Source organism: Ambystoma mexicanum, chromosome 6q, assembly GCF_040938575.1.
Source record: "Ambystoma mexicanum isolate Mex_15411 chromosome 6q, UKY_AmexF1_1, whole genome shotgun sequence".
Taxonomy (NCBI): domain Eukaryota; kingdom Metazoa; phylum Chordata; class Amphibia; order Caudata; family Ambystomatidae; genus Ambystoma; species Ambystoma mexicanum.
In genome coordinates, this window is record NC_090937.1 from 448,223,961 (window position 1) to 448,242,715 (window position 18,755).

At 47.7% G+C, this 18,755-nt stretch overlaps 1 protein-coding gene across 1 annotated transcript in view; it reads left to right on the plus strand.

Annotated features, from left to right (window-relative positions):
• Window positions 1–18,755, plus strand: part of LOC138516098 (bifunctional 3'-phosphoadenosine 5'-phosphosulfate synthase 1) — a 507,726-nt gene that overhangs the window by 374,634 nt on the left and 114,337 nt on the right. Inside the window, exon 10 of the mRNA XM_069630925.1 lies at window positions 17,395–17,663. Coding sequence (XP_069487026.1) covers window positions 17,395–17,663 — 269 coding nt within the window. The remainder of the gene's footprint in view (window positions 1–17,394; window positions 17,664–18,755) is intronic.

The following is an 18,755-nucleotide window of genomic DNA, read 5'->3' on the forward strand; positions in this document are numbered from 1 at the left end:
TCAGCAACTGTGCAGCTGGATTTCTCTTTGACCTCTGGTACATCTTTGGAGCCCCCAACTTTTTTCTGTTTTGTACGTGACCGGACATTTGTACCTAAGTAAAGCTATTTTGCCTTTTTTTACCTTGCATAGTTGATCTGTTTTGGGGGCACTGATCAGTCTCTATGGCGATCAGTGCAGGGGGACTATGCCCCCCCCATTATGAAATTCCTTGTTTGTTTTACACTGCATGCATCACCTTACAGAGAGGTGTTTGGGAATACATTGCACCCCTTTCTCTTTTGTTTTTAGTAACTTTATGGTTAACTGCTTGATGTCCAGGACAGGCAGATGACAGCAGATATTTTACTACCATGTTCTTTTTACATTCTTGTGTGCAATTTTGCAGATTACTGCATAGTACCTTTTTAGAGTATCCAATACTCTAAAATGACTGTGCCACAAGATGTCTCATTGTTCTTTAGCCATCGTGTGTTTTGTCCAGAATCCTGGAAGAATGCGCTATGTATGGTAAGCCCCTTCCCCGACAAAGAAGTGATATGTATTTGTGGCCGGATCTAGGGGCTTGGAGTATCTGTGCCAGTCAACATCCTGTCCAATGTGTCTGTTGCTCGGCTGATGTGGTGGCAATGGTTCACAGCTTTACTATTGTTGGCCTCACGGGTGACTCCAGCTCAAATTAATTTTTGATGCAAGGAGGACTTCAGCAGCCATTCTTCAGATGGTCATTGGAGCCAGGACCTCTTTGATGAGGAACATCCTGCTGAAGACCCGGAATTAGTAATTGCAGCCATCTGGCATTATCTTTAACCGTCTTTGCAAAGCCCCTCCTTTGCTAATCTGTAGAAGGCCGTAATCATTGTTTCGAACCCTGAAGCGTTGGGAACAATCAGTCTTGACTCCTGCTCATGGATCCTGCATTTGGAAGCCTTCAGAGGTGTCCCGAGACCACCCTGTGGACTAACCAGCTTCTGTCTGAGCTACCTCGATGCATCAGTCGCCGTCACAATTTGGAATTGGGACTCTGCAGACCACACGTTTGTAGAACACGGGGCCCCCCACAGTTGAAGCACTCCAGCATGAAGAGAGGCTTTCCATTTCTAGCATCCTGCTTATGTTTTTGCCACGAGTGTCGCTTTCCCCAGTTGGTCTTTCCTGACCCTGTCATGCATTTCTTTTAAAGGTATGAACCGCTGCTTTGTCGCTTGCATTTCTGTTCCTCAAACAGGATAAAAATGTGTTTTGAGTCGCATTTTACAGTGGCAGGCCCCTGAAGGACCTGTCCCTGATGAAAGGCGCTGGGAGCTTGAAGAACACTGTCGGGAGAGCTCTTCTATTCAAGGTACTACCCATTTTGACCCACATAAATCGATTGGTACAATTTGACCTATTTCGGCCAGGACCATTCAATCGATTTTTTATAAATACCGAACATGTGTAGGGTGGGTGTCACCCACCCCTCCCCCCCCCACCCCCACACACCCCATCCCCCCACCCCCCATGTACAGTATTTTTGGGCTTGGGGATTGGAGGGGTGTCCCCCGCTTCCTCAGAATTGGAGGCAGGGGAATGGAAAAAAAAAGAATGACTAAAAAGGGACCCTGCAGAGTCAGATACGACACACATTAGAGAGATGGATCTGACACTGCAGGGTTGCAGGGGAAGCGGCAGCGACCAGGCAGTTAAGTAGGGGAGGGGGTGAGGGGGTGGTGGTGAAAGGTACATTTTGGGTTGTTTGGCTGAAATGCAAATCAATTTGCGGTGAAATTGACTATGGTCAATTCCACCGCAAATAATTACACTTTGGTCAAACAACCCAGAACCCTGTTCAAGGCAGCTGACCAGCGCACAATTTGCGCTGCAGCTCAAGCCAGTGGAAATGCGCCGGTCACCTTTGAGAATAAGGTGACTTGCTCATTTCCAGAAATGGGTTGTCTGAAAATAGCATATCCTCGGCTCTATTTTTAAATGCCCCATTTTTTGAGGATCTGGGTCAAAATTTACATTTTAAAAAAATGAAAAAGTGGTCACACTATGAGAGGGAAAGGAGAAAGAGGGAGAAGAGTGATGGGTGAGATGTGGAGTGATAGGCAAGAAAGCAGAGGGAGAGCAGTGCGTTAGAGGAGGAAGCGGTGCACAAGAGAGCAGAAGAAGCAGTGATGCGGTGGGACTGAATTCTGAGAATGAGCGGAGGTACAGAAAGTAGAGGGAGCATGTGGTCAGTGAGCCAGAAAGTAGAGAGGAATTGGTTGGCCGGAAAGAGGCAGTGAGCTGCAGATTGGGAAAGATAATGGGGGAAGAGTACAATAGAATGGAGGAAAGGATGCAAGATGCAGAAGCAGCACAAAATAATGAAGGACTGTATATTGCCGGAGGAATTGAGTGTGAGTTGGGAGTTTGATTTGGAGTGTGGCAGGGGCTGGGGGAGTGCATATTGTGACTTGACAGTGACATAGCATGTGAGTATTTGTATGACAGAGGTTCAGGAATGCAAGTGTGATGTGTGCTGGTGAGAGGTGTTTGGGGGTTTTGAGAACATAGAAGTGGAATATTTTCAGCATTGCAACTGATAATGATCAATTTAGTTAATACTATAAATAGGCATGCACATTAAACCAAAAATGTAGCCAAATCAAACACTGGTCTGCCAAGCCAGAGACATCTGGGACTCCTCCTATTAAATTAATACAAAAGATCCATAATAATGATACCCTGGCTCTCTTGTATCCTTGCACTCTGCCTCTTTCCTGCAATGTGGCAATCTTACACCCTCCAGTTAATAAAAAATGTCCCGCAAAAATCTCCCAATAAATAAAGGTTTGTGCCGCAAAATTTGCCATTTCATGCCGCAAAATCCCGCAAAATCCTGGAGGGTCTGACAAAATCTTTTGCAAACGGTCTGCCTTTTTACCCAATTTTTTCGCAAAGTGTGCTCTATAATGCGCAAATTTAAACCATTATTCAAAAAATTATCTCTGTGGCAAGGAGAGGTGGGAGGTTGCTCTTGCATATTTGTGTCAAATTATTATGCCCCTCCTATCCAAATACTCGCTAGCCGCCAATAGTGGCTGGTAAATTTGGGTGCCATAGGCCAGGCACCACCCCTTATTTCTATGCTAGGCAGTGCTCCAGATAAGATTTGGAAGTGGAAGTCCATTTCCCAATGAGAGTATTTTATGAGTAAAAATAGGTTTGAGCTGAAAAATAGAAATGTTTTTGTAATATGGATTTCTTTGCACCTAGTTATTCATGCACATTAAAAGATATATGTTTAATTCTTACAATCAGGCAGTTAAAATAGTATTTTCCTTCCTGTGGTACTACGTGCACTAGTGGTCCAAACAAATCCATGGAGCTGCGAGGGTGAAAGCAGTGGTGCAAGATTTGACGTCTTTTTCATATTTTTTGTTGACAGTATTAACAGGTAATTTTATTTGCCCATTTCTAGGGAGTAAAAGTGGCCTATACACCCTTTATCTGTAGGGCTGATGCTAGGTGAAAGATTTAAGAGTTGATTAAAAAAAACACACTTGCATCTTTCACCTAGTGGAGTGCACGCCTGACCTGCAGCAGCATAATCATCATGGGCATTGTGCATACTTGGTGGTCCAGGCTGACCTGGAGTGTGGCGTGTCTCGTGCTTTGTTATGGCGCTTTGGGACGACTAACATATTTTGTGTTACGCCACTGTCTCATGCTCTCCTAACTCTAAGCCTTAATGCTCAGTCTTTCTACCTAGATAATTTGGCTAGAAATTAGTACCTTTCCTTGTTCCCCTTGGGGTTTTGGCCTCTGAGAATCTGTCCACAGGGCTGATTCTGAAAATCCATCTTAACAGCGTACCAGGAATCGTTTTATGTATCCATTGACAGTTCTGCTAACTTACAAGCTCTTTTAATGCTACAAGTTCAGGTAGCTGCACTGATGTAACAGTTTGTAGTTTACCACTTAACCTCCTCCCCATGGTGCATACAGCGTACCCTGCCACCAATTGACCATTCTGATCTCGATAACAATATCCACCTCACTTCTGGGATTTAGAAGGAAGTCCATGTTGGCAAGACAGTCAAAGAGGTTCAGTCTTAAGTGGTTCGCCATCAGGAGTGGGAAGCAGAGAGGCTGGGTTTAATACAGGGCATGGAGTCAAAGTAACTTTAGAGAAATTCAACATTTCATATATATTAGCACAAGAAACAGACGTGTTATGTGTTGGCCTTGAGAAATAAGGCTACTACTGAATAAGGAACGGCAACTTCCAAAGGGGAACCCAACACAATATTTTCACAATGCTGCTCAATTGCGGATGCAGCTGTCACCGAAAAGTAACATGGTGGCATTCCTCCAGCTACCGGATCTAATTCTTTACTGTAGTATGCAAGTGGTCTCTGACAATGGCTGTGTCAGTACTGCTAGTGCAAATCCACAATACAGTGTACATTTCTTATAATCTGGCAAACCTATGGCCAGTGCTTCAGCTAGTTTTGTTCTTTATTACTTCCACTGCTTCCTCAGCATCTGGTATTCATTGAAGGGATTCTACACTGTTGGCCTTCGTATGGTGTTGTAATGCTATTACAATTTCTCTATACATCCTAAAAACCATTGCTTACAACATCCCACCATACCCAAAAATGCTCTCATGTGTAATATTCTGGGGTTTCAGGATGGTATATACTGCCTCGTACACGGGGGAAGCCAACAGTAGATAGTCAACCTACTGCACCAACACAAACTCCAAACGCTTCTGAAGTTGTTGGCAAAATAGAGTAGGGGATTCGGTGTACTTTCTGACAAAGGCAACACTGATCAGTCTAGTAAAACTTGGAGAGTGACTAAAACAGCCCCTGTATTTTTTTTTTACTGGTATTGCGCAAATACCCCATCAGGTGTGCAATAAATAGTGCAATTCAGTTTACAAAATAAAATAAATCTCTACCAAGCAGGTGGATGGGCTGAGAAGGAAAGAATGTGCGTCAGTGATTCAACCCAGAGTAACTGTAAGGGGTTTAGGCCCTCATTACGACCCAGGCGGTAAGTAATCGAAATTACCGCCATGGCGTAATGAGCGTTAACGCCATGGTCCGATGGCGATAAGAGCACCATATTACGACCCATCGCGCACGAGCATTACGCCATGGCGGTAACGTAAACTACGCCATGCCGTAAATAGCCCTTACCGGCCTCGTTAACAGCGCAGGGTGACCTACCGCCACCCATCATTGCGCCGACCGTAGTCAGCGGTCACCGTAATTAGCGGTGACCGCAATTAGGCGGAACCGGAAATAGCGTAATTGCGGCGGAACGGGAAACAGCACAGCGGCCATCTTAAAAAACACAATCCATTGCCATCCTACCCAACCACACCACAACCAACCCTCAAACCCAGTCATTCCCATAACCCACCCATTTCCTCACCCAACCATGCCGAAAGTTGTGAAGAAGGCATGTGACAGGCAGCGGCAGGAGCGCTACAGTCATGAGGAACTGCAAATGCTTGCAGACACGCTCCAGGAGAAGGCCAATGTTGTCTTCTCCACTGAGATGACCCGGCCAGCCATAGGCCGCAAAAAGGAGGTGTGGGAACTTGTGGCACAACGTGTCAGTGCTGTTGGAACCACCCCACGCACCTCCAAACAGTGCCGCAAGAGGTGGGACGACCTGCGGATCAGGGTCCGGGGCATTATGTCTGCCAACCGTAACCTGGCCCTGGGAACTGGCGGGGGAGCACACTCCCCACTGAAGATGCAGCCATGGGAGGAGACATGTGCCTCTCTGATTGGCATTGAGTGCATCGAAGGTGTCGGCGAGATGGAGAGAGGGGCCCCGACATCTGGAGACACAGGTAGGTGCCTCATATCCAGCCTTGCAAGACACCCTGATACACTTGCACGTGACATTCACAATGTGGCAGACGCAACACATCAGCAGATGAGCCACACCCTGCGCACATGCAGCATGTACACTGTACAGTAGGCAGACACACACCTGCATGCAAAACCGAACCTAAAGGGAGGCAACCTGTATGTCACGGGCTGCTAACTCCACCATCTATCCATTACACTCTTCACAATGCCTGCTCAATGTCCGCTGAACCATCAATAACAGTCACCCTCCTCTGCTCCACCACAGGCTCGCAATCGGACACTGGCAGGGACGACAGCACCAGCACCCCAGCCAAGAAGGCCAGGAAAGTGGGAGAAGGGAACCATGCATCCACCTCTGCTGGACCCAGGCCGAAACCATGCCAGGCTGAAGAGGCCAGGGCAGCAAAGTCCCCCGAGGAAGGGGTCGTGACAGCGCCTGCAGCCCAACAACACCCACTGTTGCCCACTGAGGGCAATGTGTCAGCAGGGAGCAGTACTGTTGGGGAGACTGCAGCCATCGCTGCCTGCTCCGATAGTGATGTGGAGGATGACACTGGACTTGACCACAACACGCAACTTCACTCACCACACCTATCCCCAATCAGCCATCATGGAGATGACACCCAGGGCCAATCGCCTGCTAATTCATGGCCAGCAACTCCAAGCCCAGTGGGAGTTGGGGAAGATGGGAGTAGTCCCATTGGTCCCCCATTGGCACCCTCCATTGGGCCAGATTTCCAGCTGTCGCTGGAGCAGATTGCCAACAGGCAGGAAGTACTGGGCACACTCCTCACGCAGCATGTTGCAGAATGTGGAAGTGCCAGTGCAGCCATGGAGAGGAGTGCTGATGGCATCAGGTCTGCCATCCAAACTGCCAGCAGGGACATATGCACCGAACTCGCTGCAGTGCGGCAGATGATGAGCCAGCTCATCCAGACAATTGTGGACACATGCCGTACTGAGCAGCCCGGTACATCCTCAGCTGCAAGTTCAGCACAAGCCACTCCCGTCCGCAGGTCATCCAGGACCCTGAGGAGCACAGGCAGGGGGGCCCCAGGTTCCGGGAGAGGGGGCAGTCAATAGTGTGCAAAACTATAAACACTTCACCACGGGCACTGTCACATGTTTGCAGGGTGTTTAGGGGGGAGGGGGAGGGGGGAATTGGGTGTGTTGGAGTGTTCAGGGGGGAGGGGGAGGGGTTCTGTTATACCTATTCAGAAGAACAATACACTTTCATTTCTCACAAACAAAATGTGTGGACATTGCTCATTGCGTATGTGTGCTTTATTGTTTTACAGTCCACAGTGTTGACATACCAGACACACACAGTGCCCCAAGTGCCATCCATATGTTACACACACGCTGTGTGTGCTAGAAGTATCGGTCAATGACATTCTGACGCATTATATGCCCCTCCTGTGCATCGCTGCCTCCCTGAGGTGCTGCCCCATCCCCATCATCATCATCGCCATCATCAGGTGGTTGTGGTTCTGCGTCAGGGGGCAGAGGCACGTTTCGTCTGATGCACATATTGTGTAGCATGACACATGCCATGACGATCTTTGCAACCTTCTCATGGCGGTACAGGAGTGCCCCACCAGACCTGCTGAGGCAGCGGAAACGTGCCTTCAGTAGGCCAAAAGCCTGCTCTATCACCACACGGGTACGTGCATGGGCACGGTTGTAGTCCTCCTCATGCTGGTTCGATGGGTTCCGCACTGGTGTGAGGAGCCACCTCTTCAGGGGATAGCCCGCATCACCTGTAAAATGTGAGAAATGAATGTGTCAGGAACGAGATTGATTTGTGAACATGACGCACAACCATGCCTTGATTCCGACTGTTACTGTGCACCAATTAGAGTTGTGCTAATGGATTTACACTGTGCAACCAGTATGTGTTCATGGCTCTCATGTACTGTTTTGCAAGCAAAAACACAATGCAGGGGGGACGATTGCCTTGTGAATGGCCATCCACTGTGTCTGTTCAGGCCGTCATTCATGTGACCTTGCACGTGTCCTGTGAGCTTGAAGCTCACATGATAGCAACATTGATGTCTGGCTCATTATGACCCCAGTGAGCATTACTGGTGTCAATGGGGACAGTTTGTGGGTCTTGTAGTGGTGCATTGATGTTCCTGTCTGTCATGTGCCTCCTTTGTGCGCAGTTGTGGGGGACAGGCCTTTCAGTAGTTGGTGCATGGTGACGTGCATGTTGGTGGTTTTCTTTAGGGTCAATGCGGTCACAATTTGCACAATGCACTTGCAGATGGTTGTGTCGTTTTTGGGATACACTTTCATTCACATGTTGGGATGATTAGGTCAGGCATAATGTGTACACTACTCTGTTGACGTCAGTGCTGCCACAGGGAATGATCTGGCTACTGCTAGTTGCACCCATGTGACGTATGCATCACCCCCCTGTATCTGCCAGATGAAATATGCATTGGTACGTCATTCAACACCCACTTTGCATTTCCATGCTCATGACATTAGACTCACCGAGTAGGTAGGATCTTGGGCCTGCATGTCGCTCCATGTAGCGTGGTATTGTGGAGTTCCGAAGGACCATTGAATCATGGGTTGATCCGGGGTATCTGGCAGAACAATGTGTGATGATCCTGTTGGAGTCACAGACCATTTGCACGTTGATTGAGTGGGAATGTTTACGGTTGGGGTACGGTACCTCCATGGCATGTGGGACCACCAATTCAACATGGGTGCAGTCAATGGCACCAATGCAACCAGGTATGCCGGCCAGTGCATGGAAACCCACTTTGGTGTTGGCAATCTCCTGGGCAGACCGTGGTAATGAGATGTGGTTATCTGTGTGCTTGAGGAGGGCATCGAGCACTTGCATCAGTGTACGCGAGAATAATGGTTGTGATATGCCATGCAAGTGCCCCACTGTGTGCTGGTAGGTGCCTGTTGCCAGGAAGTGGAGCACGGACACTACCTTCAGTAGGGGGGGGTGGGGTGGCAGTGGGTGTTTCAATCATGCTGACGATGTCGTTGTGTATCATGTCCTCAATGGTGGTGATGGTGTCCCGGTCCAGTCGGTACAGGGTGTGGATCTGCTCAGCGGTGAGGTTGAATGGGCTGGCTCTGATGCGTGGGATTGGGGGCTGCCTGCGTGGTGGCACTGGCTGTGCTGGTGGGGCTTGCTGGGCCTGCCTTGCCCTCCTTCTCCTCCTGCGTCTCCTCTGTGCAGCCTGTTGTTGTTGTAGTTGCTGTTGTAGCACTCGCATTGCTATCAGGTCCTCCAGCCCCAACATTGCTAGTCCTATTGGTATCATTGTGGAGTGTGACTGGGTGTGGGAAGGGGTGGGGTGTGCTCTTTTTGTACTTCCTGAGTCTGTATTGCCTTCACCTGTGCTGTTTCTGTGCACCTGTGGCAGCTGCATTCACTTTACATGGCCCTTTACGGTTGGTTCGCGATGGCGTAATTAGCACCATGGCGGTAAGGTACTTAACGGGCTGGGTGATGGCGTTAGGGGCATGTCCGCTTGGGTCGGCATTCGCGTACCTTTCCGCCATGGCGCTAAGTACGGTGTGGATGTTCGCGTGCGCGCGCCCTTGGCGCAGTCAGCGGCAGCGTTAGCTACGATGCCGCTAATGACATCGTAGTTTACGGTCACGGGTCGTAATCGGCCCTAGCGGAAGACGATGGCGGTAATCGTTTACCGCCATCGTTTTTCGCTTTGCGCCAGGGTCGTAATGAGGGCCTTAGTGTCTTGATGTACCACCGGTACATTGGATGTCATTATTGCTTTCACAGATTCAGAAGATAATGCTCCTGGCATGCAACACAGTGAGCCTCATTACGACCCTGCCGGTCCGGAAAGAACGGTGGTGGTAAAACCGCTGCCACCGTTCTTTCTGGACCGGCTGATTAAGAGTCCTGCAGGCGGGAGGTGTCACTCCCGCCAGGTCTGACCTGGCAGGTTTAACACCACCTGCCTGCAGGCGCACATGGAAACACCGGCTCTGTCATAGACGGAACCAGTGTTTCCGTTGTCCCCATCCCCATGGAGTCCTATGGGGACTTACACAATTCCGCCACTGGAATTCGTCGTAATGCCCCGGGTATTCGGGAATCAGGGAGGTGGAATGGTAATACAGATCCGGCAGTAACCTGCCGGTTTTTCCAGCTTGGTTACAGCCGGACTCGTAATGAGGCCCAATGATTTACTACTGTGACTAATGCAGGTAATGGCTTATTCTTCCACGCTATGCAGATTGTTTTAAATTGTGCTTGTATCTTTGGCTGTAAGCCAGAAATTAAAGAACTAGCAATTGCCTTCTGTGCAGTTTCTTCCGAATAGCAGCAATCAATTGATTCTGAACCTGTTCCAGTGCATCCCCTGTACCCAGATCAACCACTGGTCAATTTGCAAGTTGTACCAATCTCTGCCTAAACTCTGGAGGCATGATTACCCTTAAGAGCTAGTTCATAATCCTGGCACAGACTCGGTCTAAAGTTCCTCCACAGAACTCTGAGGTTCGTCTAGTATATTGTGACAATCTTTGGCCGAATTTTGCAAATTTCCCGGAGTCCATGGCACATGTACTGTGAGAAACGTATGCTCTTCTCCCTCCCTCCAGCAGGCGCCGGGATTTGCCTAAGGAGCGCTTGGAAGACCATGCTGTCCAATCCATATTGAGTGCCAATCCTCGTCACAGATGGAATATAAGAGGGAGGCAAAATTTGTATCTGCTGTGGCGGGTCAGGAGGAGGACATTTCAAAGACTTGTTTACATAATAATAAGGCTCAACTTTCCCTATTGCTATGGGGTGTTCCCTATCTAACAAACTAAGGTGCTAGTCGGTCTGTCAATGTCCAAAGAATAAGTCCACAGTCCAAAACTAACCCTAACTGACCCTACCACAATTGTTAACAAATAAAGGACTGGAGAATTGACTCCCTTCTCCTGGGCTTTACTTTTTGCAAATGTATCTCATTCCCGGTTCTTCTTAATAGGTGATTTTTAAATAGTCTTTTGTGACTTCTTTAATCAGTTCATGTAACTTTTTCAAGATGTTATAAGCCTTTCCTTCCTTCTCAAAATTTGGTTTATTTGACCATGGACGAATACTTTGATCCGTATGAATGGGTTTCACGTAACTTTGGTTCCCCTCTATCCTTTCCAAAAACGGGGTACTTCCCCTTTTCCCAGGGTAGTGATATTCAGATTCTATCATTCTCTCTTTTGGGGTTTGCCTCTCTTCTTAACTCTTAGTATTCTTCCTCTGCATAGAATTCTCCTGCTAGTTTATAGTCTGCCTTCAGACATATGTATCACTCTGCCTTTCTCCCTCTCGGTTTTAGTTTATCAATATTTATTGTATTGGGGTTTCCCTCATTGTTAGCATTTCACTTTACTTTCCATGCTGTGTTCTGGTCAATTCGACTGGGACAAGTATGAGCAGTCCCATAACAATTCCCCGGCGGCCTCTGGATCTTCCATTCTCACTGGTACTTTGGATATTCTGGGACAACATGTATGAAGCCTCCATTCGCTGGGGTTCGTTGTGCTCTTCTCTTTGTCTGCATCTACAGTTACTCAGGTGTCTCCCTTTGTTTCAGCCTCCTCATTCCAGTTAAATATGGATTCCCATTTAAAGTGATAGGCTCTTTCTTGTTGACAATAAAATATGTATGTTAGTTCTCTTCATACAAGTTTTGGCATTGTATATTTTATTGTTGGTCTGACAATCCCAGTAGGCCACTTCGGGGTATCCCTCATAGGAATGGGAATCCTTGTCCACATAGGGGGTGTCTCTCGCGGTGAGGTCCCACTTGCCTCTACATCTAGGGAGGGTGTTGCAGAGCAGGCTTTACCTCCATAGCCTCATGGGGGTGGAGGGTGGAGGATGGGGGGAGAAGGGACAAATTCTCTCAATTTGTCACACTGCACAAATTTGGGACCTGTCGCTCCTCCCGCAACTGGGGGGAGAAAAAGGGCTTGACTACTTGCTGCCAGTTGCACAGTGAGTGCCAGAGTAGCCACCAGGGCTGGAGCTAATGGAACGGTTCTATGTCATTTTTCCACTTTCTGAAGGTCGCATATAAAGACCGATTTATTTCGGTCGATTTTATGCACCCCTTAGAAAGCAGAAAAAGGACATGAATAGTCTTTTTAAAAAAAATGTATAATTCAGGGGATTTCACGCCACCCAACTCCCCTCACCCCCAGCCCCCCGAACCTCCCTTCACTCCTTGCTGCCTCGTTTCCCCACACCCCACCACTGCATATACACACACACAAACACACATACTTGTTAATTTCATGTTTTCTTATGTGCGTCGCAGCGGCTGACAGCTCGATTTTAAAGAGACTGCTCTGTGCGGTCAGAGTGGTCTTTCTAAATAGATCTTTTTTGTATCTTTATAAAAAGATCTTTTGACTTAGTACAGATGGAACAGCTACTTGAGCCACCAAATCTGGCAAGCGCACATTAGTGAAAACCTCTATTAAATCCACTGCTGTCTCATCTTGTTTTTCATCTGTCATCTGGGAGCATATAAGCGTGGACTGCTTCGTTATATCAGATGCCAATTTTCCCTCTCAACTGATCATTGGAATCTTTGAATCCCTGAAGTATTGATACATTCTGCCAACCGGTTGCTTCCTCAAGCCAGGTAGTGTATGTCCCCCCTCTGTCTCTGATTTGCTTTCCCCGTTTTCACCTTAACACACTTCAAAGCCAACAATTTCTCTAAATTAAAAGTACCTTCCAACGGAAACGGAGTGCGTCCCTTTTCCTGCATCAACGGATGCCGGACATTGTGAAACTCGTACATGGTGCTATTCTTGTTGGCAACAGAAAATACCAACATTGCAATTTACTCTGCCCCTTTACCACTTACTCTGCCCCTTTACCACTTACACTGTGACATAACTTTTATACAGTCCTGAGAAGGGACAGGGTGTTGTTTTACTCCAGTAAGTGTTCCTGGAAGGGCTACAGGGACACTCACTCCGAACTCGCCCCAATCTGTCCCTATTTAACTGGTTCTGGCAAACCAGGAGTCTGACGACTTAATGACATGTTCAAAGTGGCTTTATTTCAACTAAAAGGAATACTCCCACCATGTCCTATTTCGATATGATATTTTATTTATAGCGCGTCTATACACAAGTGTTTCAAGGCGCGATGAGGCGAGGGGTGTGGGGGGGAACAGGGAGGACAAGACAATGATCTTACTAGGCCAAGTGACATTGAGATCACGCAAGTGCGGGGCAGAGGGAAGGGGGAAAAGTGCAAGGGGAAGGGGAGGAGGAGAAGTGAGAGACATATGATCAAGACAAAGGAAAAAGAGTGGGGCCAACAGGTGGCAGTGCAGGGGTTAAGTGCAAACAAGTGAAGTGCAAGTCGGACTGTAGGGATGCAGATAAAGCCCCCAAGTGCAGGGTTACCAGGAGGCAGTGCAGGTGTGCAGCTGGGAGCGCAGGGACCTGGATCGGTGATTCAGAGGGTAGCCAGGTAACCAGTGCATTCTCAGACAGGAGATCAGTAGGGAATTAGAAGAAATAAGGCAGAAGCAAAGGGGAATGTCTTGAGCAGCTTCCGGAACTGGAGATGATTCTGCTCATGTTTCAGAGAGGCAGGGAGGCAGTTCCAGAGGGAGGCACTGGCTGAAGAGAGATCTGCCCTCAACTTGTTGCTTAGAGAAGCGGCTGGCCCTCAGGGAGTTAGAGGTGGAAGAGTGAAGAGCTCGAGCAGGAAGATGCGTCTGAAGAGAAAGCTGGAGTTATTTTGGTCCCAGGCCCCAGAAGGCCTTGTGGACAATGCAAAGGGTCTTGAATTTGATCCTTGCAGCCACTGGAAGCCAATGAAGAGATTTCAGTGCTGCAGAGATACGATCCCTGGGCTTGAGGCCAAGGACAAGTCTGTCTCGCAGTCCTGTTCTGGATGAGTTGCAGACGACGGAGAGTAGAGGAGGGTAGATTTAAAAAGAGGCTGTTCTAGTAGTCTAGCCTAGAGAGAACCAGGGCTCTGGAGACAGTGAGCTTCTGGGGGAAGGAGAGGAAAGGAAGAATATCTCTGAGGAGGTGAAGTTGGTAGTTTGAATTCTTAGCGACGTCGGAAATGTGAGGGGAGCAGGAGAGTGTGGAGTCGAAGATGACCCCAAGGTTCTTAACCTCACAAGTGGGAGCAGGAAGAGGGCCAAGGGAGGCCGGCCAGAGCGTGGCGGGAAAGGGGCGGGTGCAGGTGTACCGATGAGGATCTGTTTTACTGACATTCATGCAGAGATCATTGGTGGCGCACCACTCCTGGATTGCAGGAAGACCGGAATGAGAGAAGGAGAAGAGGCGAGCTGGGTGTCATCCGCATAGCACTTGGAGCAGAGCGCAGCAATGCAGAGGGCGAGAGGTGCCAGTTATTGGTTGAACAACCAGGGAAAAAGGTTAGACCCCTGGGGAACACCACAGGTGGAGAGCGAGGAGAGAAAGGACCCAAGTTGGACCTGGGAGTGTCAGTCAGAGAGAAAAGAAGTCAGTCAGACCAGAGCCTGATCAGTGATACCCAGATTATCGCAGAGCCGGTTGTGCAGGATGGCATGGTTGACCGTGTCAGAGAGATCCAACAGGATGAGGACCGAGGGGAGGTTATAATCAAGGTTGGAGAGCAGGTCTTCATGGATGTTCAGGAGGGCAGTTTCCGTGCTTCTGGCTGCTCTGAAGCCAGACTGATGGTCATGGAGAAAACCAACAGATTCAGTGTGAAGGTTAAGCTGAGAGATCGGGAGATAATTAGCCAGAATGGAGGGGTCGGATGAGGGCTTTTTGAGGGGAGGGTGCACAAGAGTGCTTGAGGGGAGGGGAAGGTTCCAGAGGTGAAGGGGTGGTTGCAAAAGTCTGCCAAGGCTGGAGCAAGGGTGTCAATGTGGTCCTTGAAGGATTTAGAAGCACATGGAAGAACCTGCGTAGATGAGGTTTTCATAGATCTGACTTGACTAGAAACCTCATCAGGGGAGAAGAGAGGCAAGGCAGAGAAGGGAGGAGGGGTGGCTGCAACGGGGGCAGAGGAAGTGGAGAGAGTGGCGGGAGAAGCAGGAGCAGCAGAGAGGGTGGACAGGATGTCCTGGATTTTAGAGATGAAGTGAGAAGCCTGGTCCGTACAGAGGACCTGGGAAGGGACAGGGGAGGTAGAGACTGCAGAAGGAATGGCCTTGCAGATTTTAAAGAGTTCAGAATGAGTTGTTTGATGCCGCGGGGATGCAGGCTTGGATGTGAGCTCTTTTCTTGGTAAGGACAGAGTCGGTATTGCCTTTGAAGCAGGTAGCAGGCCAGTTTGTCAGAGGATGTACAAGATGCCAACCATTTCCTCTCAGCCACCCTACACTTGCATTTAAGAGTGATGAGGTCAGAGTCGTACCAGGAGTTGCACTTGATTTTAGGCTTCATGTGGATCCTCATGACAGGGGCAAGTACATCAAGAGTGTCAGAGATAGCAGAGGGGAGTATGGAGAGGGCTATGTCAGGGTGCGAGTCAGCCAGAAGTGCAGGAGGGGGAGAGAAAGATGCAGAGAAAGTCTCAACTGACACACGTTTCATAGTTCGAATGACCGAGAACGTGGGTGGCAGTTTGTGGGGTAGGATTGGCCTGGGGGGAAGTGAGAGAGAGGGATGAGAGGAATGTGGTCACTCCAGGACAGAGGAGTGGTGAGACGGTTAGAGAGGGGGAGAGCTGAGGAGATCAGACCAAGAGTGTGCCCTGCAGAGTGAGTCAGGCTGGAGGGAAGAATAGAGAGTCACAAAGGTCACAAATGAGTCCTATTGCGGAACAGGAGGCATCCAGGATGATGTTGAAGTATCCAAGGAGGAGGAGTTGAGCGTGTGGCCAGAAAGGGGGGGAGAGGTGGGAGGGAGGGATCTATCTATCTATCTGAGGAGTAGGCCTGCATAGGAATGATAGAGGCAGGGATACTTCCCCACCGGGACGGTTGGATCAGGGCGCGGAGAGGATCTTGTAGCCATCAGGAAGGAGTGTGTCAAAGCTTCTCCAGTGTGGTTCTGCCTCTCCAGGACGTCTTGTCCACAGAGGTTTGCTTCTGCTTGGGATTCAGTCTCCTCCCTGCATAGGAGATTCCCCTTGGTTCACAGTTCCTCCTGTGCTTAATTACGTCATCATTGTAATAAGGGGTGTGTCCTTCATCCTTCGAAGTGGCACGCAAGGCGGGAAACGTTTTTACTTGAAGACCGAGAATTTAAGGAAATGTCACTATTAGGTGAAACCAAAGCGATATCACAAATACAAGGGTTTTCCTGAGGTTCTTTGACTGTGGAATTCAGGTGAGATACAGCATTACCTGAAACCAAAGAGATATAGGAACTGTCACTGTTTGGTGGTTTCAAAACAGAATTAACACTCTTTTAAATCAGGAAACAAATATACAACTCAAGATTTGTGCTAATGGGGCAGGCAACGACAAACGGCAAAACCAAATAACCAACCCAGAGCTACCTACCCATATTAGCGTAATCCTGAAACAAGACTGCTTCTTGTTTACCCATTGTTAAAACCTTCCGATTCACCTGAGCTGCCCACGCAAGTGCACCACTATGGCCAACCTTCTCCCGACCATCTGTTTGAGTTTTTAAACTGAGCTCCTTACCTCTTGATTGATCATGCTCTGGGGCATTGGAGAGGAAGCTGCAAGCTCGACGGTGCACCCACTTTGCGCGACTGGTCTAAGTCACGGTGCAAGAATTGTCCGAAAAAACGGGCTCATGCTACATTTTCAGGTGATGGCAAACTGTCCCCTTTATTGTATTGGCTTGCAAGTCAATGAAAAACGGCATCCTGAACCTAAACGGGACACGACCTGACTAACCTGATATTCCTTCCAGACCCTGTACTTATATAGAGCACTTGTTACCAAACAATGGAATGATCTAGAAATCTAAAGCTAGGCTTTGCTGCACTTTTATCCCGCCTCCTGCCACAACAATGAACCTATTAATTCCATGTACGTCCATTCTCTATCAACTTCAGTCTATGACGTAATATGACGAATTCCGGCCTTCCACTGCAGGGAGAGTCATTTTGCCCAGGACATGGTAGGAAGACATACCCCAGACACAGAAGTTGGTGGACATAACTGAAAACGCAACTGGTGCATCGTCTGGTTTTGCATTGTAACCACAATGTCTCTTCAACTAAAGGTTTTTCTAGTCATTTGTAAGTGGTTATCTTCCTACGTTTTTTATAATGATATAATGTTTCTATTGGAAGTCCCTTCTGGGGTGAACATCATTGTGGCAGTCCGGATTCTGTGACTACGAATTCTTTACATCCAGTCTGCACCTGGGAGCCCTTTCTAAACATAAACAATATTTTGGATGAAGAGCATTACCAAGAAAATATGATTTGTTCTTTCATACAAATTGTCATTTGAAAAGGATAAGTTTGATGCGATTATTTGTGCTCCAATTCACCCATTATACCTTCATTTTGTTTTGAAGATGTTGATTAAAAAGCCATGTACGATGAGGTTTTGATTGTACCATCTTTCTTTTATAGATGCAGTATTTGCATTCCAGCTGCGTAACCCAGTACACAATGGTCATGCTCTGTTAATGCAAGATACACACCGGCAGCTTCTTGAGCGGGGTTACAACCGCCCTGTCCTCCTCCTCCACCCACTGGGAGGTTGGACCAAGGATGATGATGTCCCTCTGATGTGGCGCATGAAGCAGCATGCTGCAGTTTTGGAGGAGGGAGTGCTAAATCAAGAAACTACAATAGTGGCCATTTTTCCTTCGCCCATGATGTATGCTGGTCCTACTGAGGTAGGTGCGCTAGAATATAAAAATAAAGGCAAATACTTTCTTCGTTATGTAATATCTATCACGGTTCTTCCCTTGCCATTCCCTTCTGCTTCATCAACTTTGATATCTAATCTGAAATTCATGCCAGGAAAAACATTGTTTTTACTACTTTGATCCATGGAGATTAAAGGGCTTTCGCTTCTTTCGCCAAGTTCACTGTGCCTCATCTAGCTTTTTAAAGAAATTTACCTTTGTTTTTTTGGGTGTTTTCAGATTGCAAGGTCAGGCTGCCTTCTGGTTGTTTCCGTGTTTTTTTTCACAAACCCTCTGCCGAGGGGTTCAGAAGACCAAACCAGTAGTTTAAAAAGGTGTCCACCAAGCGTGTCTAAAAGTCTTAGTGCTAAAGGAGCAGAGCTGTCTGGCTGCAGTCTTAAGAGAGGAATGGGCTAATATCAAGGTACAGTTAGGCCGACACACAGACACAACAAAATACACTACACATTACCTACTGCCTCGGTCTGTCAATGTGTGTTTGTATATGTATGTATATAAAGGGAAACACAGTTAAAATGACTATTAATACGTAAGTATACACACCAACCGTAAATGGGGCAGGTGAATCAAACTCACTCCAAAACTTGGTGGACAGACAGTTACCGAACAATAAAATACTACATGCTTTGTTGGTTAAATCCGAAGTAAAATGGTTACAGCAGTTAGGTAGAGCCAAATAGTAATCACCTGTTTAAATAACATCAACTAAATACAGTACTGGGTTTATAAAGTATCAAAGATGCAGCCAAGGATAGGCGATAATGGTGGTGTTTAGCGCTCGGTACGTATACCATCGTATAGCATCAATTAACGATTCAGTGTTGCTGCGCCCATCACAGTGAGTGTCCCCCCTATAGGATACTCGATGCCGGATAATATTGTTTCTAATAATACTGTGAAATCTGAAGCCGTGTACTCAACATATTTTGATCCACTATTCAGTTCGACCTCATTTATTGATAATGTAACTCGAACAATTTAAATAGTTAAGGTTCTACCCACATATACTCAGTATGTTTGATCTGAAAAGCAGCCATGTACTTTTTACCTACACCCATA